This window comes from Haliotis cracherodii, unplaced genomic scaffold, assembly GCF_022045235.1.
Source record: "Haliotis cracherodii isolate W230 unplaced genomic scaffold, xgHalCrac1.p SCAF_38, whole genome shotgun sequence".
NCBI lineage: Eukaryota > Metazoa > Mollusca > Gastropoda > Lepetellida > Haliotidae > Haliotis > Haliotis cracherodii.
Window position 1 is genome coordinate 1,597,225 of NW_027266295.1, and position 24,115 is coordinate 1,621,339.

A 24,115-nucleotide genomic window follows, 5' to 3' on the forward strand; every position below is an offset into this window, starting at 1 on the left:
TTCTCATCCACTGTTAAACAAACAACCTGTTGCCATCCACTCACTTGGAATCGAACTTACACGTTGTATCAAGACACTTCAGCCTTGTTAGCAACCTTGTTAGCCTTTGTTAGCCTTGTTAGCCGTGTTAGCTTTGTTAGCCTTGTTAGCCTTGTTGGCCTTGTTAGCCTTGTTAGCTTTGTTGGCCTTGTTAGCCTTGTTGGCCTTGTTAGCAACCTTGTTAGCCTTTGTTAGCCTTGTTAGCCTTGATGGCCTTGTTAGCCTTGTTAGCCTTTGTTAGCCTCGTTAGCCTCGTTGGCCTTGTTAGCCTTGTTAGCAACCTTTGTTAGCCTTGTTAGCCTTGTTGGCCTTGTTGGCCTTGTTGGCCTTGTTAGCCTTGTTAGCCTTTGTTAGCCTTGGTAATATTGTTAACCTGTATGTTTCTCATTCACTTTGCAAAACACCTGTTGATGACTGTTGATATGCAGTCAGTGTGTCATGTCACCAGTAAAAGCATAATTGTTTTGCTATTTGGAGGATCAGTTTTTCTTAAGTCCAACAATGGATCTGATGTCAGTGCACAATAGGACAGAATTGACCTAAGTGGTCAATCAAGACATTCCCAGATCTTTCATATCATACTTTTAGGTTTCAACTGTAGACTGTAGTTAAAGTTGGAAGGCGGTGCATACGTTCGCATACCCATTGCATTCGTTGTGGACGTTGGAGTTGTTGTAGACGTTGCATTCGTGGTAGTCGATGCAGGCGTATGTGGGTGGGTGGGTAGGTAGGTAGGTAGGTAGGTAGGTAGGTAGCATACGACTTTAATGCCTGCAGGTATGGATGGATGGATGGATGGATGGTATATGGTATTTGATTTGCGTAAAAAGTCACTACGGGCAAAGTTAATGGCAAAAACACACATTCCGCGATTCAGCCAATTAAAATTAAGCGAAAAGAATGCCAATATAAGTATTATATTTTAAAGGGCAGGGCAAAATACGCTCACCTTTTCGCGAACACCTGGTGTTATCACTACTTGATAGTGATCCAGAAACAAATGCTTACTTGGTGACCGGCAGTTTAGCAACTTTGGTCGTGGGGAGCAGTTGGAATGGTGACCGCGTTTAGCATCTCGACTCTTTAGAGTTTCTAGGGCTTCGGTCCTGCTCCACACTGAAGCGCATGTAGTGCCCCCTTAGGCAAGTGAGTGTGTGAATATGGTTTTACGCCGCTTTTAGCAAAATTCCAACAATATCATGGCGGGGGACACCAGACATGGGCTTCATACATTGTACCCATGTCGGGAATCGAACCCGGGTCTTCGACGTGACGAGCGAACGCTTTCACCACTTGGCTACCCGACCGCCCCCTAAGGCAAGTGACTTTGTTTGAAATGTGTCTCTGTTCACCCAGCAGGGAATTATTATTATTATTATTATTATTATTATTATTATTATTATTATTATTATTATTTACAGATTGAAATTTTTAAAAAATGATGCAAAGAGGGTATGGGTGATCCTGGCACAGTCAGGCTGGTTATGTTCATCATCAGCTCAGGGCCCTTGCCCCTTCTACATGCAGCCCAGACAGCAAATGGGACTTCTCCCAGGAAGCGCTGCCTAGTCAAACACACCCAGAACTTTTCGGAGAATGTGAAGACTCCCTAACTCTGCAGCCGTCTGCATTACCCAGATTGTCAGAAGGGCTGTATTCCTGGTAGGAAAACTGGGTACTCTCCCAATGTCAGTCAACAGATTGGGAGGTACCAAACCTAAGGCACCAAGAACCATGAGGAGTCGGACTACTTGGTACTTGGGATGCAAGCGTGACATTATTATTATTATTATTATTATTATTATTATTATTATTATTATTATTAATACAGAATCGTACAGTGGAGATTTCTTTGGAATGTGGCAAGGGCGCTGTCGCTGGTAAATACACAAAAACAGATACAATACATTTAATGCACTGAGTAATTTTTATTGACAATACAACGATACAAAAGATATATAAACAAGGTATATAAACACACAGATACAGCAGCATGTGACACATATCAAAGCCGGAGACGAATCTCAAACATAAATCTCATCGTCAATCTTTTGGGAACGGCGGCCATTCTTGTTCAGACTCTGCTACACTTCAGCCCAGCAACAGCCTCCTCAAAGGCCCAGCAGACAGGTCCAGCTCAGCATCTGGGAGATACTGAAACATACATTGCTCCATCAGATACTAAGTAATCAAAGGCGTATGTGTTAGGGTTGATCAATTGAAGGTGGAAAGCCAAAACGTTCTTCAGGAGTCTAGAATTAAACACCACCTGGCCAAACTTTCTTTGGGTAAGATTGTATTTATCATCGAAAACTGGCTCCTATATTGCAGATATCGCTGCAATGAAATTGCATCACAATGCTTTTCAGACCATTGTGACGTCATTGTTACCATGACGTCACAATCAAATGTGAGGTGAGGTGAAATGGGGTTTAACGTCGCGGCCAAGATTATTGCACTTATATAGCGACGTCCATGCATGTGTGTGTGTGTGTGTGTGTGTGTGTGTGTGTGTGTGTGTGTGTGTGGCTGCTTGTTCTAGTCAGGACTGATGCCGATTTACAGTGCTAGCTCACTGAGATACCATGTCGCAGTTGAACATGAATACCCCACTCAGCCACAGTACACTGACTCCGAGTCTACCAGTCCTTGTTTAAGCCCCTTAATGCCCAGCGCCAGACAGGGTAACAACAAGTACCATCTTTTAACGTTTTTTGGGAATGACGCGGCCGGGGATTGAACCCCGGGGACAACTACTTTCATTTCACTGTTCTCTGAATCTTTTCTTGTTAGAGCATGAATCAACATAAACGTTTTTCGTTTTCTGTAATAGAGCCGAGTTCAGTTAGTACCCAGTTGTGTTTGTGGGTATACTTGATAGGAAAATACATTGACAGGTTTTACTACCGCATCAGTTTGGTTGTCAATAAAAATAGAACTGTCCTACCTCCTTTCTTACTTTTGAGAGCACAATGTGCCCGAGAAATGGTTACTTATCTTATGAAAATTATATAAATGTATGTTATGATAATAAAAATAAAAATAATAATAACGACGATGATGATAATCATGATTATGATGATAATAATAATAATAATGTGTGAATTTGCATTAAATGTATATATGAAATGTCGATTATGTAATGAATTTAATGAGACTGTCCAACACATTGTCAGTGGATGCCCAGCTTTGGCCCAAACACGGTATCTTAAACGACATAATGGTGTAGCTCGACGATCATTGTATTACCGTGTTCGCCATGCTTGCGGTTTTGACACAGAGGTCCACCATGGTACGACTCGGAATATGTAGAGGGCGTCATGGAAAATGATAAATATAAATTCTTTGGAATAGGCCAATTTACAGCCTCAGGCGTATCCAGGCCAATAAACCAGATCTTGTCCTTTTTGATCAATCCAATGAAATCATTTATATCATTGAATGTGTTTTAATGTGATTGACAAGATTGGGGAAAAACATGGCAAATATGCGGACCTCGCTTTCGAAATGTCATACTACTACTACTACTACTACTACTACTACTACTACTACTACTACTACTACTACTACTACTAATAATAATAATAATAACACAACAACAACGCCATACCGAGCTGCTGCAGCTGGCCGGGGGAGTGAAGACGTCAGCATCAGCAGCAGGTATCGGAGATGCAACGTTGCCTACCAGAGACAGCAGCAGGTACATATCTGAGATAAACACAAACAATGCGTTGCTCATTCTGAAATCATTGGGGATTAACGCTGATTTGAACAGTATTTCAGATATATCACGGCGTGTCTGCCTGATGTGGGAGGAAAGCCCTTGTGATGCTGATCACCACTTTGGCGAAACCCACGAGCACGGGTATGGCGCTGATAAACCTGTAAACATATCAGGGCGTATCTTGGATTCAGAAACAAACGCTAGAAGATCCGGGGTAGAATAAGTCTTCAGCAACCCATGCTTGCCGTAAAAGGCGACTACGCTCGTAGAAACAGGCGACTAACGGGATCGGTTGGTCAGGATTGCTGACTCGGTTGATACGTGTCATCGGATCCTAGTTGCATGGATCGATGCTCATGATATCAATCACTGGATTGTATTGTTCAGACTCGATTATGTACAGACCGCCCTCATATAGCCGGAATATTGCTGAGTGCCGTGTTAAACAAAAAACAAACAAACGCAATAGACAATTCATCAGGTAAACGCTAATTCAGTGTTTACCAGATAAACATGTTCACAATTGGCTGTAAAGGCATTCCCACAGAAATAACTACATGACACTACATTTGGGTCTTGGGTGAAAGTTACAACAGGACTGGGTAAGGAATGCAAACAGAACTTAGGTCGGCTTGCTCTATGTACGTACCCCCACCGCGTCCGAAAGTATAGGATTGTATTGGCACGTTGAGGTCGTTGGTGATGGCCGTAACATGTCCGACAGTGTGGCTCTTGACGACGTTTTCTGTGTAGTAGACTTTGGCATCCACGGTGTCCGTGCCGTCAGCTGTGTATCCTAACTTGGCGTCGTATAGGAATGTGGCGTCGTCTGAAATCATATTAATGTTTGCCTGTTGTTATCCCTGCACTGGAAATATTCTAGCTGTTAAATGTTAAAAGTTAGTATCAAAATATATAACGAGATCTCGCGAGCGCGAGACTCCATTCAAGATGGCGGCCCCTAATGAGCGATCGCGTTCGATGTCGTCAGGGTACTGTTACTGGTAAGTAGCATTCTGTGTGATGGAATGACCGTTAGACCTCAGTCTGGTTCAGAGTGATGCTGTGCGCGCACGTACATGTCTGTTCTTGAATATTACCAAATATAAAACATTGAGTCAACACATCGTTGAGTCATCACTGGGCACAAAGGCGGCAGCGTATTGATAAGTTTCCAACGTGCACTGTCCAGGAGAGCATGTCACCCAAAAGAAGTTACAAGCCCTCGTCATATTTTACTTGCCCAAAACACTTCCGACAACTACGAAATGAAACAGACTTTGACATTAAATGACGCCTGAACTGTCTCGATGATTCGTAAAAATAAATATGTACTTGCTCGAGTTTTCAATTTGATAGTCGAGCCGGCACCACACAGTAATTATAACGGGAATCGAACCCAGACCGCCAGGTATGCGCGAAGGCTTTTATCAGTCTGATAACCATCGCAGTTCTTTCAATTAGAAATATTACATTTGACATCAGACGCTATTTCTACGTAATTATATTGGAATATATACATGTATATTAACATACTTCCCAGGCTGTGTGAAAACACCATGTTCCTCAAGCACCCGAAATACATACAGACAAACCGCATCCGTGGTCTAATGGCAGAGCGTCCGCCTGGAGGGCGGAAGGTCCGGGGTTCGATCCCCACCGCGTCATACCAAAAGACGTTAAAAGATGGTACTTGTTGTTACCCTGTCTGGCGCTGGACATTAAGGGGCTAAAACAAGGACTGGTCGGCTCGGAGTCAGTATACTGTGTCTGAGTGGGGTATTCATGTTAAACTGCGGCATGGTATCTCAGTGAGCTAGCACTATAAATCGGCATCAGTCCGGACTAGTACAAGCAGCCACACAAACTCACACATGCATGTCGCTATGTAAGTGCAATAATCTTAGACGCGACGTTAAACCCCATTTCACCTCACCTCACCACTTCCGAGGCTGTGTGAAAACACCATGTTCCTCAATCACCCGAAATACATACAGACGCTTCATAACCAGCCAATCAACAACGGCCTTGTTCCAGCGAATTGGAAACAAGAGAGTACTCAGACCAATGAGTGCCCAGCTTATATCGCATTACGGCATCGTTCTCTAGAGATTTTTTAAGTGAATTGGATTTAACGCCGTTTGAACATTATTGTAGTTATATCACGGCGTGTCAGCGTGATTGAGGGGGAAGCCCAATGTGATGCAGGTCTCTGACGTTTACCACTTTGATGAAACTCACGAGCATGGTATGGTGCTGACAAGCTTGGAAATGATCGGGGCGAACCGGGATTCCAACAGACAAGCATTCGTCTGAGACCTGAGACGTCTGAGACCTGCATCACTTCGGGCTTTCCTCCCACATTAAGCTGACACGCCGTGATATAAGTAAAAAAACTGTTAAAAGCGGCGTTAAACCCAACTCACTCACTCACACTAGAAGATACGGTCCTCAAAACCTACCTGTAATGCACCATTCTTTGAACATTCCTGTTAACGACTCTGATTTGCATGTGTTTGCCTTCAAATCGATCATGTATTTCTTTCCCTGGGGACATAAATTATTATTTAAAAACATATACGCGTCACAGCGTCACTGACGTTAGGGACTGGTCATTTAATAAAGCGGGGTTGGACGGTGAGGGTGAAGGGAAGGGGGTCAGGTGTGGGGTATGAACAAAGGGGAGGGGAGGAGGGGTTTTGAGGGGGGGGGGGGGAGGGAAGGAAAACATGTTTCATAAAATGGAGAGCAGCAAGATATTATACAGTCTCATCGACAATCGACTCAAACCATTGGCTTCCATCCATACGGCCTCACGCATATGTCTTTACTAACACCAAAGAGATCGGGTTTCACTGTATCATGGTAGAATGTAGTAGAACATTAATGATAAGCATACTGAGTTTTCAGTTTAGCGCTGCATGTTCAGGTCCAAAATTAAATAACGCTGTTATTTGAAACACAGAATGTCCATCTCCTCAATCACCACTCATGTTAGGTTAGAATGATTTCGTCATAGTAAAAGTTCGTTACATCCAAATTCGTTATATACAGAGTATACTTACTGCAGTGTAGTCGAAGATGTATTTGTTATCCCCTGTCTTTGAGCCAATAGTGAAATTCGAGATGATGGCGGACCTTTTGTTGTCAGCGTCATAGTACACCAGGCTGTGGTCCTGTGGTTGAAAACACTCATTATATAGTCTCCTTGCTTTACGGTAAAACACTTAAATATAAAAATACCGAGGATGCCAAAATTAATAGATGTCAAGAAAGTCCTTCCGAAATCGTAAGAAAGACACGTTCGTAAGATAAAAAACACAACAATAGTAATTATCAAATGTCATGTCAACTATATGCTACCTGGGAGTGCAGTGCTAGATCTAGTGCCATACACATGTACAGTAAACTACGGTTATAACGAACACGCTTATAACGAACTGGCGGATATAACGAACTGGTTTTAAGGTCCCTGCCATTTGATGTATATATGCTTATAACGAATTACGGTTATAACGAACAAGAATGTGTGGACTCTTTGAGTTCGCTATAACCGTAGTTTACTGTAAACACATTAGTGAACTACAACAATACCCATAATGAAAAGTCACTCCAACTATGCTAGATCAGGCTGTAGTGCAAGATAACGTGTCATGCATCGGACACTTGACTCACACAACTTTCTGTTTACACTAACGTATAGCAGTTGCCAGTTTAATTTAACATGGGTATGTTTATTATTGTGATCGTAAGGACTTGGGACCCATGAAGATTCCGGGGTAGAACAGGTCTTCAGCAACCCATGCTTGCCGTAAAAGGTGACTATGCTTGTCGTAAAAGGCGACTAACGGGATCGGTTGGTCAGGCTGCTGGCTTGGTTGATGCATGTCATCGTATCCCAGTTGCGTGGATCGATGCTCATGATATTATTCGCTGGATTGTCTGGTCCAGACTCGATTATTTTACAGACCGCAGTCATATAGCTGGAATATTGCTGAGTGCGGCGTTAAACAACAAACCAAACAACGTAACGACTTGGTAAGAAGGTTGCTGACATTACGATGACGACCTTTCGTTGCAATTCAAAGTGCAGACCTATGCCCTTCAGTTGTGCCAGGATCCGATGAATGTTGGTTTGAACCCCAGTTTCAACTTGAACATGAACCGCGGTCTGTCAACACCTCGTTTTCGTAGGTTTCACCAAAGTAGTCAACGTCCGAGATATTCGTTACTTTCGGTGTTCATCCAACATTAGAATGACATAACCGTGACATGCATGCACGTATGTGTGCGTGCGTGCGTGCGTGCGTGAGTGTGTGTGTTTGTGTGTGTGTGCGTGCGTGTGTGTGTGCGTGTGTGTGCGTGCGTGCGTGCGTGCGTGCGTGCTACTTATACCCCACTCATACACACTATTGACTCCAATGCCCAACGTCATGATAAGGCAGGGTAACAAAAAGATTATGGTACGACGCGCCCGGAATCGGACCACCGACCTTGCGCTCTCCGGGTGCAAACATTGGATGTCAGGTAGAAAGACATAAAATGACGCTCGAATGTATTATGTCCACATGTACAGGCTATCACGTCGTTCTCTGACATCATGAATTCAACACTTAGGAAAGCATGGTAAGAAGGCAACCTATAGCTCCTTCTTTCAAAGGGAGGATCCTCGAAGTGGTAAACGTCTGAGACCTGCATCACTTGGGGCTTTCCTCCCACATTAAGCTGACACGCCGTGATATAACTGGAATACTGTTCAAAGCGGCGTTAAACCCAACTCACTCACTCACTCACTCAAAGCGAGGTTCCATGCAACAGTTAAGGTTGATTTGTGTGGACGTTCGGAATGGTCTAACACTGTTTTGATGTAGTGGTATTTGTTCCATGTGTATTAATACCTGGAATATCACATAGAGAACAGTACGATGACGTTTATATGACGATAATTACCCCTTCCTTTCGCGGCTGGTACACGTTGTCAACTTTGGGAAGATACAAGCCAAGGGATACTTCTTCTGCACGCCATGACTTGGGTGGGCACCGCTTCTCCGCGACGGAACAACCGAACACAGCGACGACACAAATCAACTTCAACATCGTGACTGGACGCTAAACGCTCGAGTGACGTTATCAACAAAATGTTGGTCCACCGAACAACTGTCGACATCACTAACTTATATACCAAGTCAAATTACCAACCACGTGACCCTCCGATTTTTATTAATCTAAACTAATTTATTTAATAATTACAATGGTTTATATGGGGATAAATGGTATCATTGTAGAATATTAATTTCATTTTTTCGAAATAATAAAAGTGCAATTATCGTGTCAGGGTACATATGAATATAGGACTCTTTTTTGATCGTATATTAAATATGGAGAAGAAAAAATAGAAGCGGCAAAACAATTCGTTATTCATAAGAAATATTCATTATCCATTGTACGATTCCGACTATATCATGAACATGTGTTCATGAATCACTATCAAATAGTGATGACACCAGGTGTTCGCTAATTCGATTTTATTAACAGGATAATATTTTCTTTTCGGGTGTAATCAGCTTGAAACTATACAGATAATTGACTGGAAATTGTCCGTGGTCTTGAATGAGGGCATCACACGGTATCATTCAACCGCGAGCAATCAGCAATCGGCGTACATTAATAACACAATTTGAACCATGTGTTGCCGTCATAAGCAGGCGGATCCACTTTCACACATGAAGCCGAACCGATTCACGGGTTTAATTTGTTCGTAGCGGTTTTGTCCCGTCTGTTTTCTGTGCTGCATGGCGCGTGGCTTGTTTGTTTGTTTCGAGATGAATTTGCGACGAATAGATATTATGATAATTAGAATGTGTGTTTCTGTGGCGTAAATATGTTAGGAATAAAAAAATGTATTATGTGAGTCTTTTACGTCACGAAAACACACATGGGAAATAGTATGTTTATCATACACTGTTGTTTTTAAAATGATATATTTAAGAGGTAAGTTCACTGTTTATTGGGGGGCACGGGTGGCCCAGTCGTCTAAGGCGTCGCGATTCGTTGTGGAAAGTTGCGTCCCTATGGCACGCTAGAAACCTATGATTGTGGGTTCGAATCCCGGTTCGCCCAGATTATGTTTCTAGGTTTGTCAGCACCATACCCGTGCTCGTGGGTTTCACCGGAGTGGTAAACGTCTGAGACCTGCATCACTTCGGGCTTTCCTCCCACATTAAGCTGACACGCCGTGATATAACTGGAATAGTGTTAAAAGCGGCGTTAAACCCAACTCACTCACTCACTCACTCACTCACTGTTTATTGAGGAAGAAGGAGTCACACTGATGTAAGGAACTTGAAAGTAGTTTAGGGATCTCGTTTACACATTGATCGGATCGAGGCCCCGCGTTTATCGGATTGGTTTATTCAGAACAATGTGTTACCACTCTGTCAAACCACGAGCATGGGTACACCACTAGAAACATTATCAGTGCTAATCTTGGATGCGAATCCAAACAATCATTGGTGTCTGGACGGTATTGCTGAAATAGAGGGTGTAAATAGTTCCTGTTGCAAGTGTCTTCCCGGGAGCACCAAATTTAATATTTAGGAGAAAAACTCACAGTGGCGCCGCCCCGACCAGTGAGGGCCCAGACACGGTTCACTGCCACGAGATTTAGCGCTCCCGGCGTCAGGCAAATAAAACAACTAAGTACCGCTCATCCATGTTATTACTGTTGTTAATGTTTAATTAATGCGTGCTAAGTTTAAATGTTTTAAATGCTAAAATGTGCGTATTGATATTAAGGCCGCAGTTAACTTTTTCACGGGGCGGGGGGGGGGCAACTATTTGTACAAGTATCACTTGTCCCCAACGTGTATTTTCATGATTACAGCATACCGCTAAAGAAACTTTAGTGCATACCACCAACAACATGTCAAGATCCTACAATGTCATAAACACTTGATTATTCTGTCGGATTAGGTACAGAACACGACTGAAAATATGTAGAACATTGATAAAATAATCCTTCCAGGTTTAAAATTTTATTGTTTTAATTTACACAGCTTGCGTTTGACATTTGGTTGTATACATTTTCACACAGTAGGGTTGTTTTGATTCTTCCAGTTACCTCACTATACTTGCCACAGATGTCAAACAACAACAAAAAGATGACCCGATTATCTATTCAAAGTAATCCTTCTAACCTGTGATGTTATTTCCTATGTATGTGTGTGTCTGTTTGAAATAGACCGGACTAATGCCGATTTTATAGTGCTAGCCCACTGATATACCATGCCGCGAGCCGACTAGTCTTTGTTTTATCCTCTTAACGCAGAGCGCCAGGCGGAGTAACAACAAGTACCATGTTTAGCGTATTGTGGTATGATGCGGCCGGGAATCGAACCACGAATCCGCTCTCCAGGTAGCGCTCCATCCACTGGACCACGGATACGGCCCTGCAAGACATCGCCTACAGTTATACACTGCACTGAAGGTCACGCCGACCAAGGTCACCTTGCAGGGAGATATCACTACAACATTCATAAAGCGGACTTTAATCTTTAACAGTAAGTGACCTTCTTCAGTATTACTAACGGAACGCTGTGATTACACCTCCATACAACAGAAGACTTGACGCCTACCCTAGAAGGTAACTCGTATTTGTCACCTATTGTCATATGTGTTTTAATGCTGTATTTGAATGTCCACCATGTTTAAATGCCGAGTCACTAATCACCGAGGCTACAGTGTGCGAAGCTACTTGCGCGGACATGGGACCCCTGTCAGTGGAGCTATTGTTAAAGTGCGGTGATCTTAGGTGGTGAAATGAAATGGGGCTGAACGCCGCGTTCATGATACAGTAAACTACGTTTATAACGAACACGCTTATAACGAACACGCTTATAACGAACTCATGGATATAAAGAATTTTTTTTGTCCCGGCCAATTTGCTGTATTTGTGCTTATAACGAACTACGGTTATGTCGAACTGATGTCAGTGGTCACTTTGAGTTCGTAATAACCGTAGTTTACTGTATTTACAATGATATAGCGACGTGTGTGTGTGCGGCTGCTTGTACCAGTCCTGACTAATGTCGGTTTTATAGTGCTAGCCCACTGAGATACCATGCCGCAAATTTTAAATAGATACGCCACTCAGATACAGTATACTGACCTCGAACAGACCAGTTCCTGTTCCGAGCGTCAGGCAGGGTAACACCAAGTATAATCGTACCTTTAGCGTTTTTTTGGTATCGAACCACCGACTTTCCGCTCTCCTGACATGCCATGCCGCAGTTTAACATGGATACCCCACTCGAACACAGTATACTGACTCCGAACCTGCCAGTCCTTGTTTTAGACCCTTAATGCCGAACGCAAGGCAGGGTAACAACAATCACCATTTTTAACGTATTTCGGTATTTCAACAAGTTTGAAGTCTGTGTAAAAGTGGTATAATTTCGACACGACGTTGCTTTTGAGTTAAGTCGAAAGCGAAATACTATGTTAGATCAGCGTGACACGTGCTGTGTCACAAAGAAATGTGTCACACTAACCGAACACTTTCAAAGTCCACCGTAACTATCAGAAACCTGCTGAGCTTGATAAGAAATGCATACATTTATCTCACAGACAATCACGGTGTATCAGCCTGGTATGTGACTGAGGTCGTCTATGGTCCTATGGTGGTATCAATGAAACCAAACACGGAGTGGGAATTAAAATTAGGTCAGGTCAAATGTTAGGTCAAAGGGCACGACAGATTATGCTGACACCCAACATCATGAATCATGTTTTTACAAGGGATGAGGCATTGTTTAAATAGATATGTTTTTTATTTGTTTCCACAATGACGCATGTACATTCACATGGTAGTGGAATATACTTGTTGAAATTTGTTGAAATTAAACACGAAGGAGAGATTATGGACATTTAGGTGAGGTGAAATGGGGTTTAACGTCGCGTCCAAGATTATTGCACTTATATAGCGACGTGTATGCAATTGCGCGCGTGTGTGTGTGTGTGTGTGTGTGTGTGTTTGTGTGTGGCTGCTTCTACTAGTCCGGACTGATGCTGATTTATAGTGCTAGCACACTGAGATACCATGCCGCAGTTTAACATGAATACCCCACTCAGACACAGTATACTGACTCCGAGCCGACCAGTCCTTGTTTTAGCCCCTTAATGCCGAGCGCCAGACAGGGTAACAACAAGTACCATCTTTTCACGTCTTTTGGTATGACGCGGTCGGGGATCGAACCCTGGACCTTCCGCTCTCCGGGCGGACGCTCTACCACTAGACAACGGAGGCGGTCTGGATATTTAGGGGCGGTGCATGGGATTAGTTTTAACAATTTGTTCCAGAAAATACTAAAACCAATATTTTCCGGAAAAAAATTGTTCACACGATGACTTGAAAACAACTGTTTTCGGTCGTCTTCAAACAAATAGGCCGTCTCTAACAGAAGACACTACCCCAGGGGTGACACATGGTCATTCCCTGTGCAGACTTCAGAATTTGTTATTTGTTTGTTTGTTTGTTTGTTTGTTTGTTTGTTTAAGTTGTTTGTTTGCATGAACGAACATTTCACGGAATAAGGGTGAAAGCATGAGTATCACCCATGAAGATCGATATCCGGGTTTGAATTTGTTTTCAATAACCGACGCTTGTCAGAAGGGCGAATAACGGGATAGGGGGGTCAGGCTCGGTGACTCGGTTGAGTGCGTGTCATCGCAGCTAGGGGCGTGTGTCGATGCTCACAACATAGATTACTGGGTTTGTCGGGTCCAGACTCGACCATTTACAACCCGCCCTCGTGGTCTAGTGAATAGAGTCGATTCCCCGTCAGCGTCATTCCAAATGACGTGTAATGATGGTACTTGTTGTTACCCTGTGTTTTGGGGATAAAATAAGCAATTGCATGGTACCAGTTAGGATTAACGCTGGTCTTACAGTGCTTAACCACTGAGATACCATGCAACAGCTTTACCTGGATACCTCATGATCAGTCTGACACAGTATACTGACTCCGAGCCGACCAGTCCTTGTTTTATCCCCTTAATGCTGAGCGCCAGGAAGGGTAACAACAAGTTCCATAGTTTAGCGTCTTTTGGTATCTTTGTTTGATCGTTTGTTGTTTAACGCCGCACCGAGCAATATTCCAGCTATATGACTTCGGTCTGTGTGAGTTTAGACCAGACAATCCAATGATTGACATCATAAGCACGATCCACGCAATTGGGATTCGAAGCATAGTCGCCTTTTACGACAAGCATGTGTTGCTGAAGACCTATTCTACCCCGGATCTTCATGGGTCTCTTTTGGTATGACGCAGCCGGGTTCGAACCTCTAATTTCTCGCTCTACGGGCAGATTCGAGAGGAGTCGACTGTTTAGGGAGTTGATAATTTTGTGTTTTGATATTTGCTTCGTTCACAGATGGCGCCCCCGGCAAAAGTATATCTGCAATATATCCCTGTGGCGGCCACAGCGGTGTTTACGGCGCTTGTATACTACTTCATCGACTACATACTCTGGTGCACAGTGACAGGCTGCGTTCTCTACGCAGCGGTGGTGTATTTCTTCAAATCCGACGCTCCAAGTCAAATCGATCCCACAGGAAAGGCCATTCTCATCACCGGATGTGATGCAGGTCAGATTATATCATAAGAATAATATATTCATGCACGGAAACTATCACACTCATTTTGGGCATTGCGTGAATATGATCTCCCACTGGTATAAACACGATATTTCACAAAAAGTGCAGAATCTGTCTGGCAAAAAAAAGTATACAATTAAAAAATTGGACTTGACCAATTAGTTACAAACGCTTTCAAAACGTTTTGTTTTTTTGTTGTTTAACGCCGCACTCAACAATATTCCAGCTACATGACGGCGGTCTGTAAATAATTTAGTCTGGACAAGACAATCCAGTGATTGACATCATGAGCTTCGATCCACGCAATTGGGTGAGTGAGTGAGTGAGTATGGTTTAACGCCGCGTTTAGCAATATTCCAGCAATATCACGGCGGGGGACACCAGAAATGGGCTTCACACATTGTACCCATGTCGGGAATCGAACCCGGGTATTCGGCGTGACGAGCGAACGCTTTAACCACTGGGTTACCCGACTGCCCCCTGTAGGATTCTAAAATAAATACGTGTCAAGCTGTCGTTCAAACTATAGGTACATATCAATGCCAGATCGATAACCACACTGATAGGCATTACGTGTCCATGATATTTGCTCATGTTTTTTTCAATATCATTTGAGTAGATGTTGTTTGATGTTTTAGGTTGTCCGGATTAACAAATGTCCGAATAAACTAGTGTCCGTCTTCGTATACTAATAATATAAAATCCCAGCTGTTACATCTTTATAGGGGCAGACAATCCACTTTGCAGAGTTGCGTCCCCTGATGAAGGGTTCGACTCCAAGATTACCTGATTGTTTCTAGGTTTGTCAGCACCAATGTGATAAGTGCCCGCATCACTTCGAACTTTCCCCCATCATCAAGTTGACTCCCTGTAATACTGTTCAAAGCAGCGTTAGACCTAACTCATCCTGGAACTGATTTCAGAATGAGCAACACATTGTTTTTGTTTTCCTAGAACAGAACCTACTGCTGTATAAGATAGGTACGAAAGCCTATTGGGGTCAAAATTGAAATATGGAAAAGGCACTTAAAGAAATTTGTTATGACGGAAAAAAGATTCGTTATTACGAAAATAAATTCGTAATTATGAAAAAAAGATTCGCTATTACAAAAATAAATTAGTTATTACGAAACAAAGTTCCTTCATTGCAAAAATAAATTGGATATAACGGAAAGAGGATTCGTTATTACAGAAACAATTTCGTTATTACGTATACGGAAAAAGATTCGTTATTTCGTAAAAAAGATTCGATGTAACGAAATAAGTTCCGCAATAACGAATCTTATTATCGTAATAACGAATCTTTTTTTGCGCTATAACGAAATTATTTCCGTACTAACGAACCTTTTTTTTTCGTTATAACGAATTTCTTTTCGTATCCTTTCCATATTTCAATTTTGACCCCAATAGGCTTAGTTCCCAATAGGTGTTCGTGGTACAAGTCTAAGTTCTGCATCACTTCATCGCTTTCTCCGAACTGACACGCTGACAAATACTGTTCACAGAGGCATTAAAAGCCAATTAATTCACCCTGCAATCCCTTAACTGGTAACGTTGTCTTGTTTTGTCCTGAGAGGGCTGGGAAATGAGCTGGCGACCCGCGCACACAAACTCGGCTTCACGGTGTTTGCCGGCTGTCTGAACGACAACACAGAGGGTCCCCGGGCGCTGCAGGCCACCTTTGAGGAGAGGATGCACGTCCTGAAGATGGACGTCACAAAGGATGGCGAGGTGACGGAGGCACTCAAGTATGTCCAGGATCGATGCAGAAGCACGGGTGGGAATACTTGTTGTTTGTTTGTTTGTTTGCTTGTTGTCGATGCCCCGTCAGCGTCATTCCGAATAACGTTAAATGATGGTACTTGTTGTTACCCTGTGCTCAGTCAGGATTAACGCTGGTCTTATAGTGCTTGACCACTGAGATACCACGCCACAGTTTAACATGGGTACCTCATGATCACTCTGACACAGTATACTGACTCCGAGCCAACCAGTCCTAGTTTTATCCCCTTAATGCTGAGCGCCAGGCAGGGTAACAACAAGTACAGTAGTTTAGCGTCTTTTGGTATCTGTAAATAATCGAGTCTGGACCAGACAATCCAGTGATTGAAATCCTGAGCATCGATCCTAGCTATTTTCAGCGAGTCTGACCAGCCTATACCGTAAGTCGCCTCTTACGACAATAGTTCGTCTGTAAATACTCGAGTCTGGAACAGACAATAAAATGAACCACGCTATTGGGATTCGAAGCATAGTCGCCTTTTACGACAAGCATGGGTTGCTGAAGACCTATTCTATCCCGGATCTCCAGGCCACTTGCTGTTGCGCATTTTGTTTGCAGGGACTGACGCGATACCTACTGCGCTAACGAGGCCGCTTGTACTACTGATCAAAATAAAGAATCTCTCGAACGCGAATGAGACGCGAAGATCTTGGCAACAACAATGTATCAGTTATGAGCGAGCGTCCCACGATCGCGACAGAAACGTCCCATTCGCGATCGAGAGATTATTTTTATGCTTATTATTTTTATTATGATATATTATCATAATAAGTTGTGCACATTAGCAAATAGCTGCAGAAAACATTTCCTTTGCGAATATTTTTGTTATGAGTTTAGTGTGTGAATAAAAAGCACTATATTATATCATCGCTGTGAGAATGACATCAGAATACATCATTTCTGAAACGCGCAATGAATATTCAAAAACTATTACAACGATATCACGAGGAGAACGCGTGCACTAATAACAAAAAAAACCCGATTGTCATGGGCTCCATTGAATGAACAGTTACACCTTAGACGTGGGGTCCAATAACAAAAATGGCCCCCGATTGAGAAAACGTCAGGTAAATACGAGAAAAGAAAAAAAAAAATTGACATGTCCGACATTAACCAGAAATCACCGATTCTCGATTTCTAAACATATTAGCAGCCGTTGGCCTTCGAATGTCATAGGCTACATTGAATGTTCATTGCACCCTAGAAGTGGTGTAACAAATAGATCTACCGTCTGTGTTGCAGGTTTGTGGGCTGTTGTGAACAACGCCGGCATTGACGGCGGGGGTCCGGTCGAGCTGTGCAGCATGAAGTTCTACAAGGATGTGTGCGAGGTCAACCTGTTCGGGGCTATCAGAGTGTCTAAAGCGTTCCTGCCGCTAGTGAGGCAGGCTAAAGGTGACGGAAACAATAGGTATAGGGTGGTCAGACTCCCTGACCCCACGGCGGAGAAGATGCTAATTCTAATGACCGCCGGGATGAACCGGTCGCCGCAGTCTCATTAAAATCAGATTAGTTCTCGCTGCCGCTAAAGAAAGATCTGAGGACATCCCATTACGGGTCATGTCAGACCGACCTTTGGCAAACTCTAACCGACCAATTGAATTTACTGACAAGAAGTCGACATTAGCCAATCAGAAGGCAGCTTTCTCGTGCTTTATGGCACTAAATTCAAATTGGCGACTACGCTTCGAAACATATATTGACAGATCATCGCTTAAAGATTTGAAACCTGAACAAAAGAACGTTCTAGAATGGCTCATATTTGGTCTAGATTGTATAGATTCAGTCGTTAAGCCCGTAACTATCGTTCGGAATACACCGTTGTAACGCTTTCGAGGCTGCATGATTAGAAATCGCATTCCGACTGTCACTTTCATGATCTGGTAAGCGACGGTCTGATTGATCGAATGAAAGGTCGTTCTGACGTGACCCCTAATGGGATGTCCTCAGGTTTTTGTTTAGCGGTAGCGAGAACTAAGATCTGATTTTAATAAGATTGCGGTCGCCGTTATCTAGTTTGACTGCTGAATGCGGCGTAAAATAAATCGACCGCTTACTTCCTTATCACTCTGTCCATTCCTCCGGTCTGTCGTTCTTCCGTCACTCACTCACTTATTCATCCCTTATGATTCCGGGAAGGTATATAGGTCCCTACAACGCTAGGCTTGTTATCAGAGGCGACAGTGTGGATCGGGTGGTCAGTGTACCCCTTGTGATGTCAAACGGCCCGTGAAGATCCGGGGTAGAATAGGTCTTCAGCAACCTATGCTTGCCGTAAAAGGCGACTGTGCTTGTCGCAAGAGGCGACTAACGGCATCGGGTGGTCAGGCTCGCTGACTTGGTTGATGCATGTCATCGATCCCAATTGCGTGGATCGATGCTCATGTTGTCAATCACTGGATTGTCTGGTCCAAACTCGATTATTTACAGACCGCCGTCATATAGCTGGAATATTGCTGAGTGCGGCGTTAAACAACAAACAAACAAAAACATGATGTCAAACACTGGATTGTCTGGTCTAGACTCAATTGTTCACAGGCGGCCGTCACATAGTTGTAATATTGCTGAGTGCGGCGTTAAACAACATCTGCCAACAAAGCTTTAATTTGATTGTTTGTTGTGTATGAAAGATCACTTCCTTCAATATTAAACTGTTGAAATCACGAAATTAGGTCTTATTATGTTACATTTAATCAAATTGCATTTTACAGTGTACTGACGTTCATAGATTGCACTGTTTCAGGCCGGGTAATTAACGTGTCCAGTGAAAGAGGCCGTCTGGCAAGGGGAGGTAACTCGACGTACTGCATTTCCAAGTACGGTTTAGAAGCCTTCTCCGATGCTTTACGACACGAGATGAGGAGGTTTGGCGTCCAGGTCAGTCTGATTGAACCGGGGCATTTCGGAGGAGCAACAGCCATTCTTCTGGAACACAACGTAAGTTCTTATCCAACAACCTAAGCGATGCCTGTTTTCGTTTCGAAACGTGTCACATAAATCTCACACGATTAACTTCCAAACATTTCGCCCATCAATTAAATATAGAATACTAAACGAGCTCCCGTGTAATACCAAATTAATGAAATGAGCTTTCGCTCGTCAGATACCACAACTTTTCACGAGTTTCATAAAATTGGTTTTACACGGGGGCGAGTTTAGTATTTTATTTATTACTTGTCATTTATAACGTTTTTAGAATTATACTGTTGAGTATGAATAGACTGACACCTACACGATCCACGGCATAGTCCAATTGAGTTTAACAGATTAATACTTCAAACACGTCAAAAGTTGAAACGTATGAATTAAATACCATACAACGGTCCACCTTTAGAATTCACAAAGTTATCGTAGGGCTAAGACTATCGCAACTCACATACTTTAACTTAGACTAACGACTGTCGTTGCGCTACAATACGATCGCCTTGTGGAACGGGCCTTGCACCTCAAAGTTTACAATTACGTCACAATACCCGATGACCTAATTTGTGGATTTTGTTTGCAAGATCCATCGGCGAAACAATGCCATGTGACGTCAGCCTAGCAACAAGGTTGCTGGGGTCATCGAGTGTGCATAAGCTCCTCTCAGTGATCTATCAACTCCACGCGCAATTTCGTTGAATAAACCAAATGATGTTGAGAGCAAAGCCTCGTTCTAATCGTGATAGATTATTCACTCGTGTGTAGAACACAGTGGTTAATCCTCTATATGTTTATTAAACATCTCTTCACGGGCACGGGCAGAGGGCACGGGTGACCCAGTCGTCTAAGGCGCCGCGATTCGCTGTGCAGAGTTGCGTCCCTTGGGCACGCCAGAAACCTATGATTGTGGGTTCGAATCCCGGTTCGCCACGATTATGTTTCTAGGCTTGTCAGCACCATACATGTGCTCGTGGGTTTCACCGAAGTAGTTTTCGGGCTTTCCTCCCACATTAAGCTGACATGCCGTGATATAACTGGAATAATGTTACTTCACATGGGATATCGGGGGTATCTTCTGTTTCAAATGTCCTTCTGAAGAGCAATAGACGACTAGTTTGACGGACTCAGTCGTAACGACCCGTGCTGACCTCTTCGATGTTGCATGATTTTAAAACACATTCCGACTGTCATTTTCCCGATCTGGATTTTCTTTATTTCTGTTTATGCAGATTGAAATGTTTAGAAAGAGACTATTTGACGGATTCAACTCTGCCAGTGATGACGTCAGGAATGCTTACCCACAGGAAGTGGCAGAACAGGCTGTCAAGGACAAATACATCTCTGTGAAACACTCACCTAAGTCATGTGACATCGTCCTTGACGTCATGGAACGTCAGCTGATAGAGGTCAAGGTCAGCCCGAGATATCTAATCGGGGGAACGAATTCAATTGTTGACCTCCGTGTGGTAAGTGTGAGCGTCTCAGCGATTTGCCGGTCCCATTGTAATTGTAATTTATCTATAATCAACGCGTTTAATGGCAAAATATGGAGATTAACAAATTTTCGAATTTTCTTGTGTTGTCGGTTATCGGCGCGGAATACTTAATATATGAAACCTGCGGCTACTGCCGTCGTTTCCAAATGAACGTTTATCGAAATTGTCGAATTGAAACATTATCGACAATTTTCGCCATACGAGTACTTCACGCATGTATACTATGAAGTCACGATACGACGTCACATGGTCCATAGCAAATGAATCCGGGGTAGAATAGGTCTTCAGCAACCCATACTTGCCATAAAAGGTGACAATGCTTGTCGTAAAAGGCGACTAACGGGATCGGGTGGTCAGGCTCGTTGACTTGGTTGATGCATGTCATCGTTCCCAATTGCGTGGATCGATGCTCATGATATCAATCACTGGATTGTCTGTTCCAGACTCGATTATTTACAGACCGCCGTCATATAGCTGGAATATTGCTGAGTATGGCGTTAAACAACAAACCAACCAACCAACCATAGCAAATGAACACGTTGGTTAACGGATGCAAAGTATGTTCCATTATTGGCGAAAAATAATGAACTTTAGAATAAACTAAATACCCCATTCTTGCCGCCATCTCGAATGTCACTGCTCTTCAAAGCGGGTATATGTGAATTTGAAATAAGGAACTCTAAATGAAAAATTAGTTGTTTGAGTTTTACATGTAGATATGTATCTACCGTTTCTGGTAGGCACTAGGATTGATGGAATTCTTAAACCACGTTATTTGACTTTGAGTCCAAAATTCCTCCTTGCCAACAAATCTTCTTAACATGTATATTTCATTGGGAATACAAGAAGGGCTGTCATCCCGGTTCTGACAGGTAAGATATGTATGTACAACTAATGTCCCCCCTTCCATAGTTTTATTACTTATTCAGTTCTACCTTTTTTCAGGTTTACATATTTCTGAAATCGTTTCTGCCGGACCAGGTGATGGATTACCTGTTGGAGAAAATACCAGTTTGAGATTTCGAAAAGCGTCGTTTATTCGTTCTATTTAGCACTGAATGCATGTGTTGTTTTGTTTGTTTATTTGTTGTTTAACGCGCACTCAGCAATATTGCAGCTATATGACGGCTGTCTGTAAATAATCGACTCTGGACCAGACAATCCAGTGACTGACATCATAAGCATCGATCCATGCCATTGGGATACGATGGCATGCATCAACCAAGTCAGCAAGCATGCCCACCCGATCCCGTTAGTCGCCTCTTACCTGGTCGCCTTTAAGGAAGTAAGGGAACGTTACTGTTACATTGTTCTGCAGAAAGACTTTTGTATGTGAAAATAGTTATCAAAATTTGATCAAATTGATACATCCCTCATATATGTGTTATGAGTGAGTGAGTGAGTTTGATTTTACGCCGCTTTTAGCAATATTCCAGCAATATCACGGCGGGCGACACCAGAAAAGGGCTTCACACATGTACCCATGTCGGGAATCGAACCCGGGTCTTCGGCGTGACGAGCGAACGCTTTAACCACTAGGCTACCCGTCCGCCCCATATGTGTTATAATAGTTCAATTACCCAGTTACCCCAAAGTTCAATCAAATACGGGGCGGTGGGGTAGCCTAGTGGTTAAAGCGTTTGTTCGTCACGCCGAAGGCCCGTGTTTGATTCCCCACATGGGTACAAGCCCATTTCTGGTGTCCCCCGATGTGATGTTGCTGGAAAATTCCTAAAAGCGGCGTAAAACCATACTCGCTCGCTCGTTCAATCATATACATGATGCATGCAAGTATATTCCAAAGAAGATTATAACTTACCCAAATATTAATTTGTTTTGCATACTCATGTCAACTTCAAATATTACTTTATTACAAAATATTGCACTGTACATACATCATGCATTGTTAGTTAGAAGAAACACCCATACCTTGTAAATACGTTGAATTATGGGCCTATGGCCTTTCAGTTTGCAATGAATAAAACAATTTGGCATTCAGGGGACGTGTCATTCAGGGAGAAGATGTATAGTGTCGAAAAAACCCTTCAGAAGCTTTGAGCAGTTATTTATTGACTTGAACTTTAAATATGAGGATTGATGTCGTTGCAGTTAAAACTAAAATATCCTCATCCCCATCTAAAGCTTCAGGAACAAGATCTGTATCCAACATTTTTACTGCTCACTTTAATTTCATTGACAATAGTATTGTGTGTGTAGTTATTTTTTATGATAAGTTTTACAGAAACCCGTATGTTTTTGTATTTCTGACATGCGCATTTGTCACTATTGCAATATGATAATTTGAAATTTTCATTCTCATATGTCAATTCAATAAACATCAGATGCAGTCAGCAATGTTGCAGTAATCATATTTCTGTCAGAACTGAGTTATGAAAATACATCTGCATTTCTACAGAGCCAAAACATGAACGCTTGATTAATCTATAGAGGTAGTTTATTACATATATCATATATCATATACATGTGATGATTGTGTTATGTAACGTATTGGTAGTGAGTCATACTTCACACAAAGACTTCACGGAGTTTCAGTGTCGAAACATAACTATACTTGGCTTGTACCATGACAGTCTAATGAAATGAACTGTACGTTTTCCATGGTATTCGTTTGTATATTAAATATTTCATATTTCTCGTGAAATAAACGTATACAACCTGTTTGGTTCGAATACTACTTGACGTTTTGTTGTCATGGGCTGTTTACATACATAGTACATTTGTACGAAGCATTTCACGCGTTATGGGGAATTAATCGAGTTTCTCTTTTTACGAAAAAATACTACACACCCATGGCTTGTAAAGGATAGGAGCAAGGATTATTAAACCAGAACAAAAAACGAATTACATAGAAAATCTCACCCTCGTGTCTTTTGATATCAAATATATCAACAAAAGTTGATAAAGTGGAAAAAAAGTTCTTTTCCACTTTTATCAATTCGTGTTGATATATTTGATATCAAAAGACACGAGGGTGATTTTTGTTTATCATTCAACATCAGTCTTCCAACTTTTTCAGTTTGTAGACAGTAATAAGCAGTGTCTTAACTGTAGAAAGTACTGCTAACGACTTCAGTTAGTGATGTCATTTGATTGTGACGCCATGGTAACCAATGACGTCACAATGATCTGCAAAGAATCGTGATGCAATTTCCTTGCAGCGATATCTACAGTGTAGATATAGAGATTACTACATGAATGTCTGTCAGATACAATTGATCTTACAACGAGTTGTTTCAAAACGTATCTACCCATGATGCCGGGTTAAAAAAATTCACCACAAAGAAATTACCAAATATGTACAACAATGTTTATTCCAATATTCCAGCTTTATGACAGCGGTCTGTAAATAATCGAGTTTGGACCAGACAATCCAGTGATTGACAAAATGAGCAATGATCCACGCAATTGGGACAAATGGATGTCTGACAAATTAGATGTCTGACAAATGGGTGTCTGACAAATGGATGTCTGACAAA

The 24,115-nt window shown here is 42.4% G+C and overlaps 2 protein-coding genes across 2 annotated transcripts; one reads left to right on the plus strand and one right to left on the minus strand.

Annotated features, from left to right (window-relative positions):
- Positions 1-1,959: 1,959 nt before the first annotated feature.
- Positions 1,960-8,898, minus strand: LOC139477949 (uncharacterized). Its single transcript, XM_071260397.1, has 6 exons — positions 8,714-8,898; positions 6,829-6,939; positions 6,226-6,310; positions 4,413-4,592; positions 3,650-3,747; positions 1,960-2,193 (listed from the first exon to the last, which is right to left on the minus strand). Exons 1-6 carry the CDS (start codon positions 8,858-8,860, stop codon positions 2,131-2,133), a joined length of 684 nt encoding a protein of 227 aa, XP_071116498.1. The 5' UTR covers positions 8,861-8,898; the 3' UTR covers positions 1,960-2,130.
- A 2,432-nt stretch (positions 8,899-11,330) lies between these two features.
- Positions 11,331-22,233, plus strand: LOC139477950 (D-beta-hydroxybutyrate dehydrogenase, mitochondrial-like). Its single transcript, XM_071260399.1, has 7 exons — positions 11,331-11,405; positions 14,195-14,408; positions 15,994-16,194; positions 17,443-17,595; positions 18,944-19,137; positions 20,352-20,588; positions 21,564-22,233. The coding sequence occupies exons 2-7, from the start codon at positions 14,195-14,197 to the stop codon at positions 21,633-21,635; spliced, it is 1,071 nt and encodes a 356-aa protein (XP_071116500.1). The 5' UTR covers positions 11,331-11,405; the 3' UTR covers positions 21,636-22,233.
- The last annotated feature ends 1,882 nt before the right edge of the window (positions 22,234-24,115 follow it).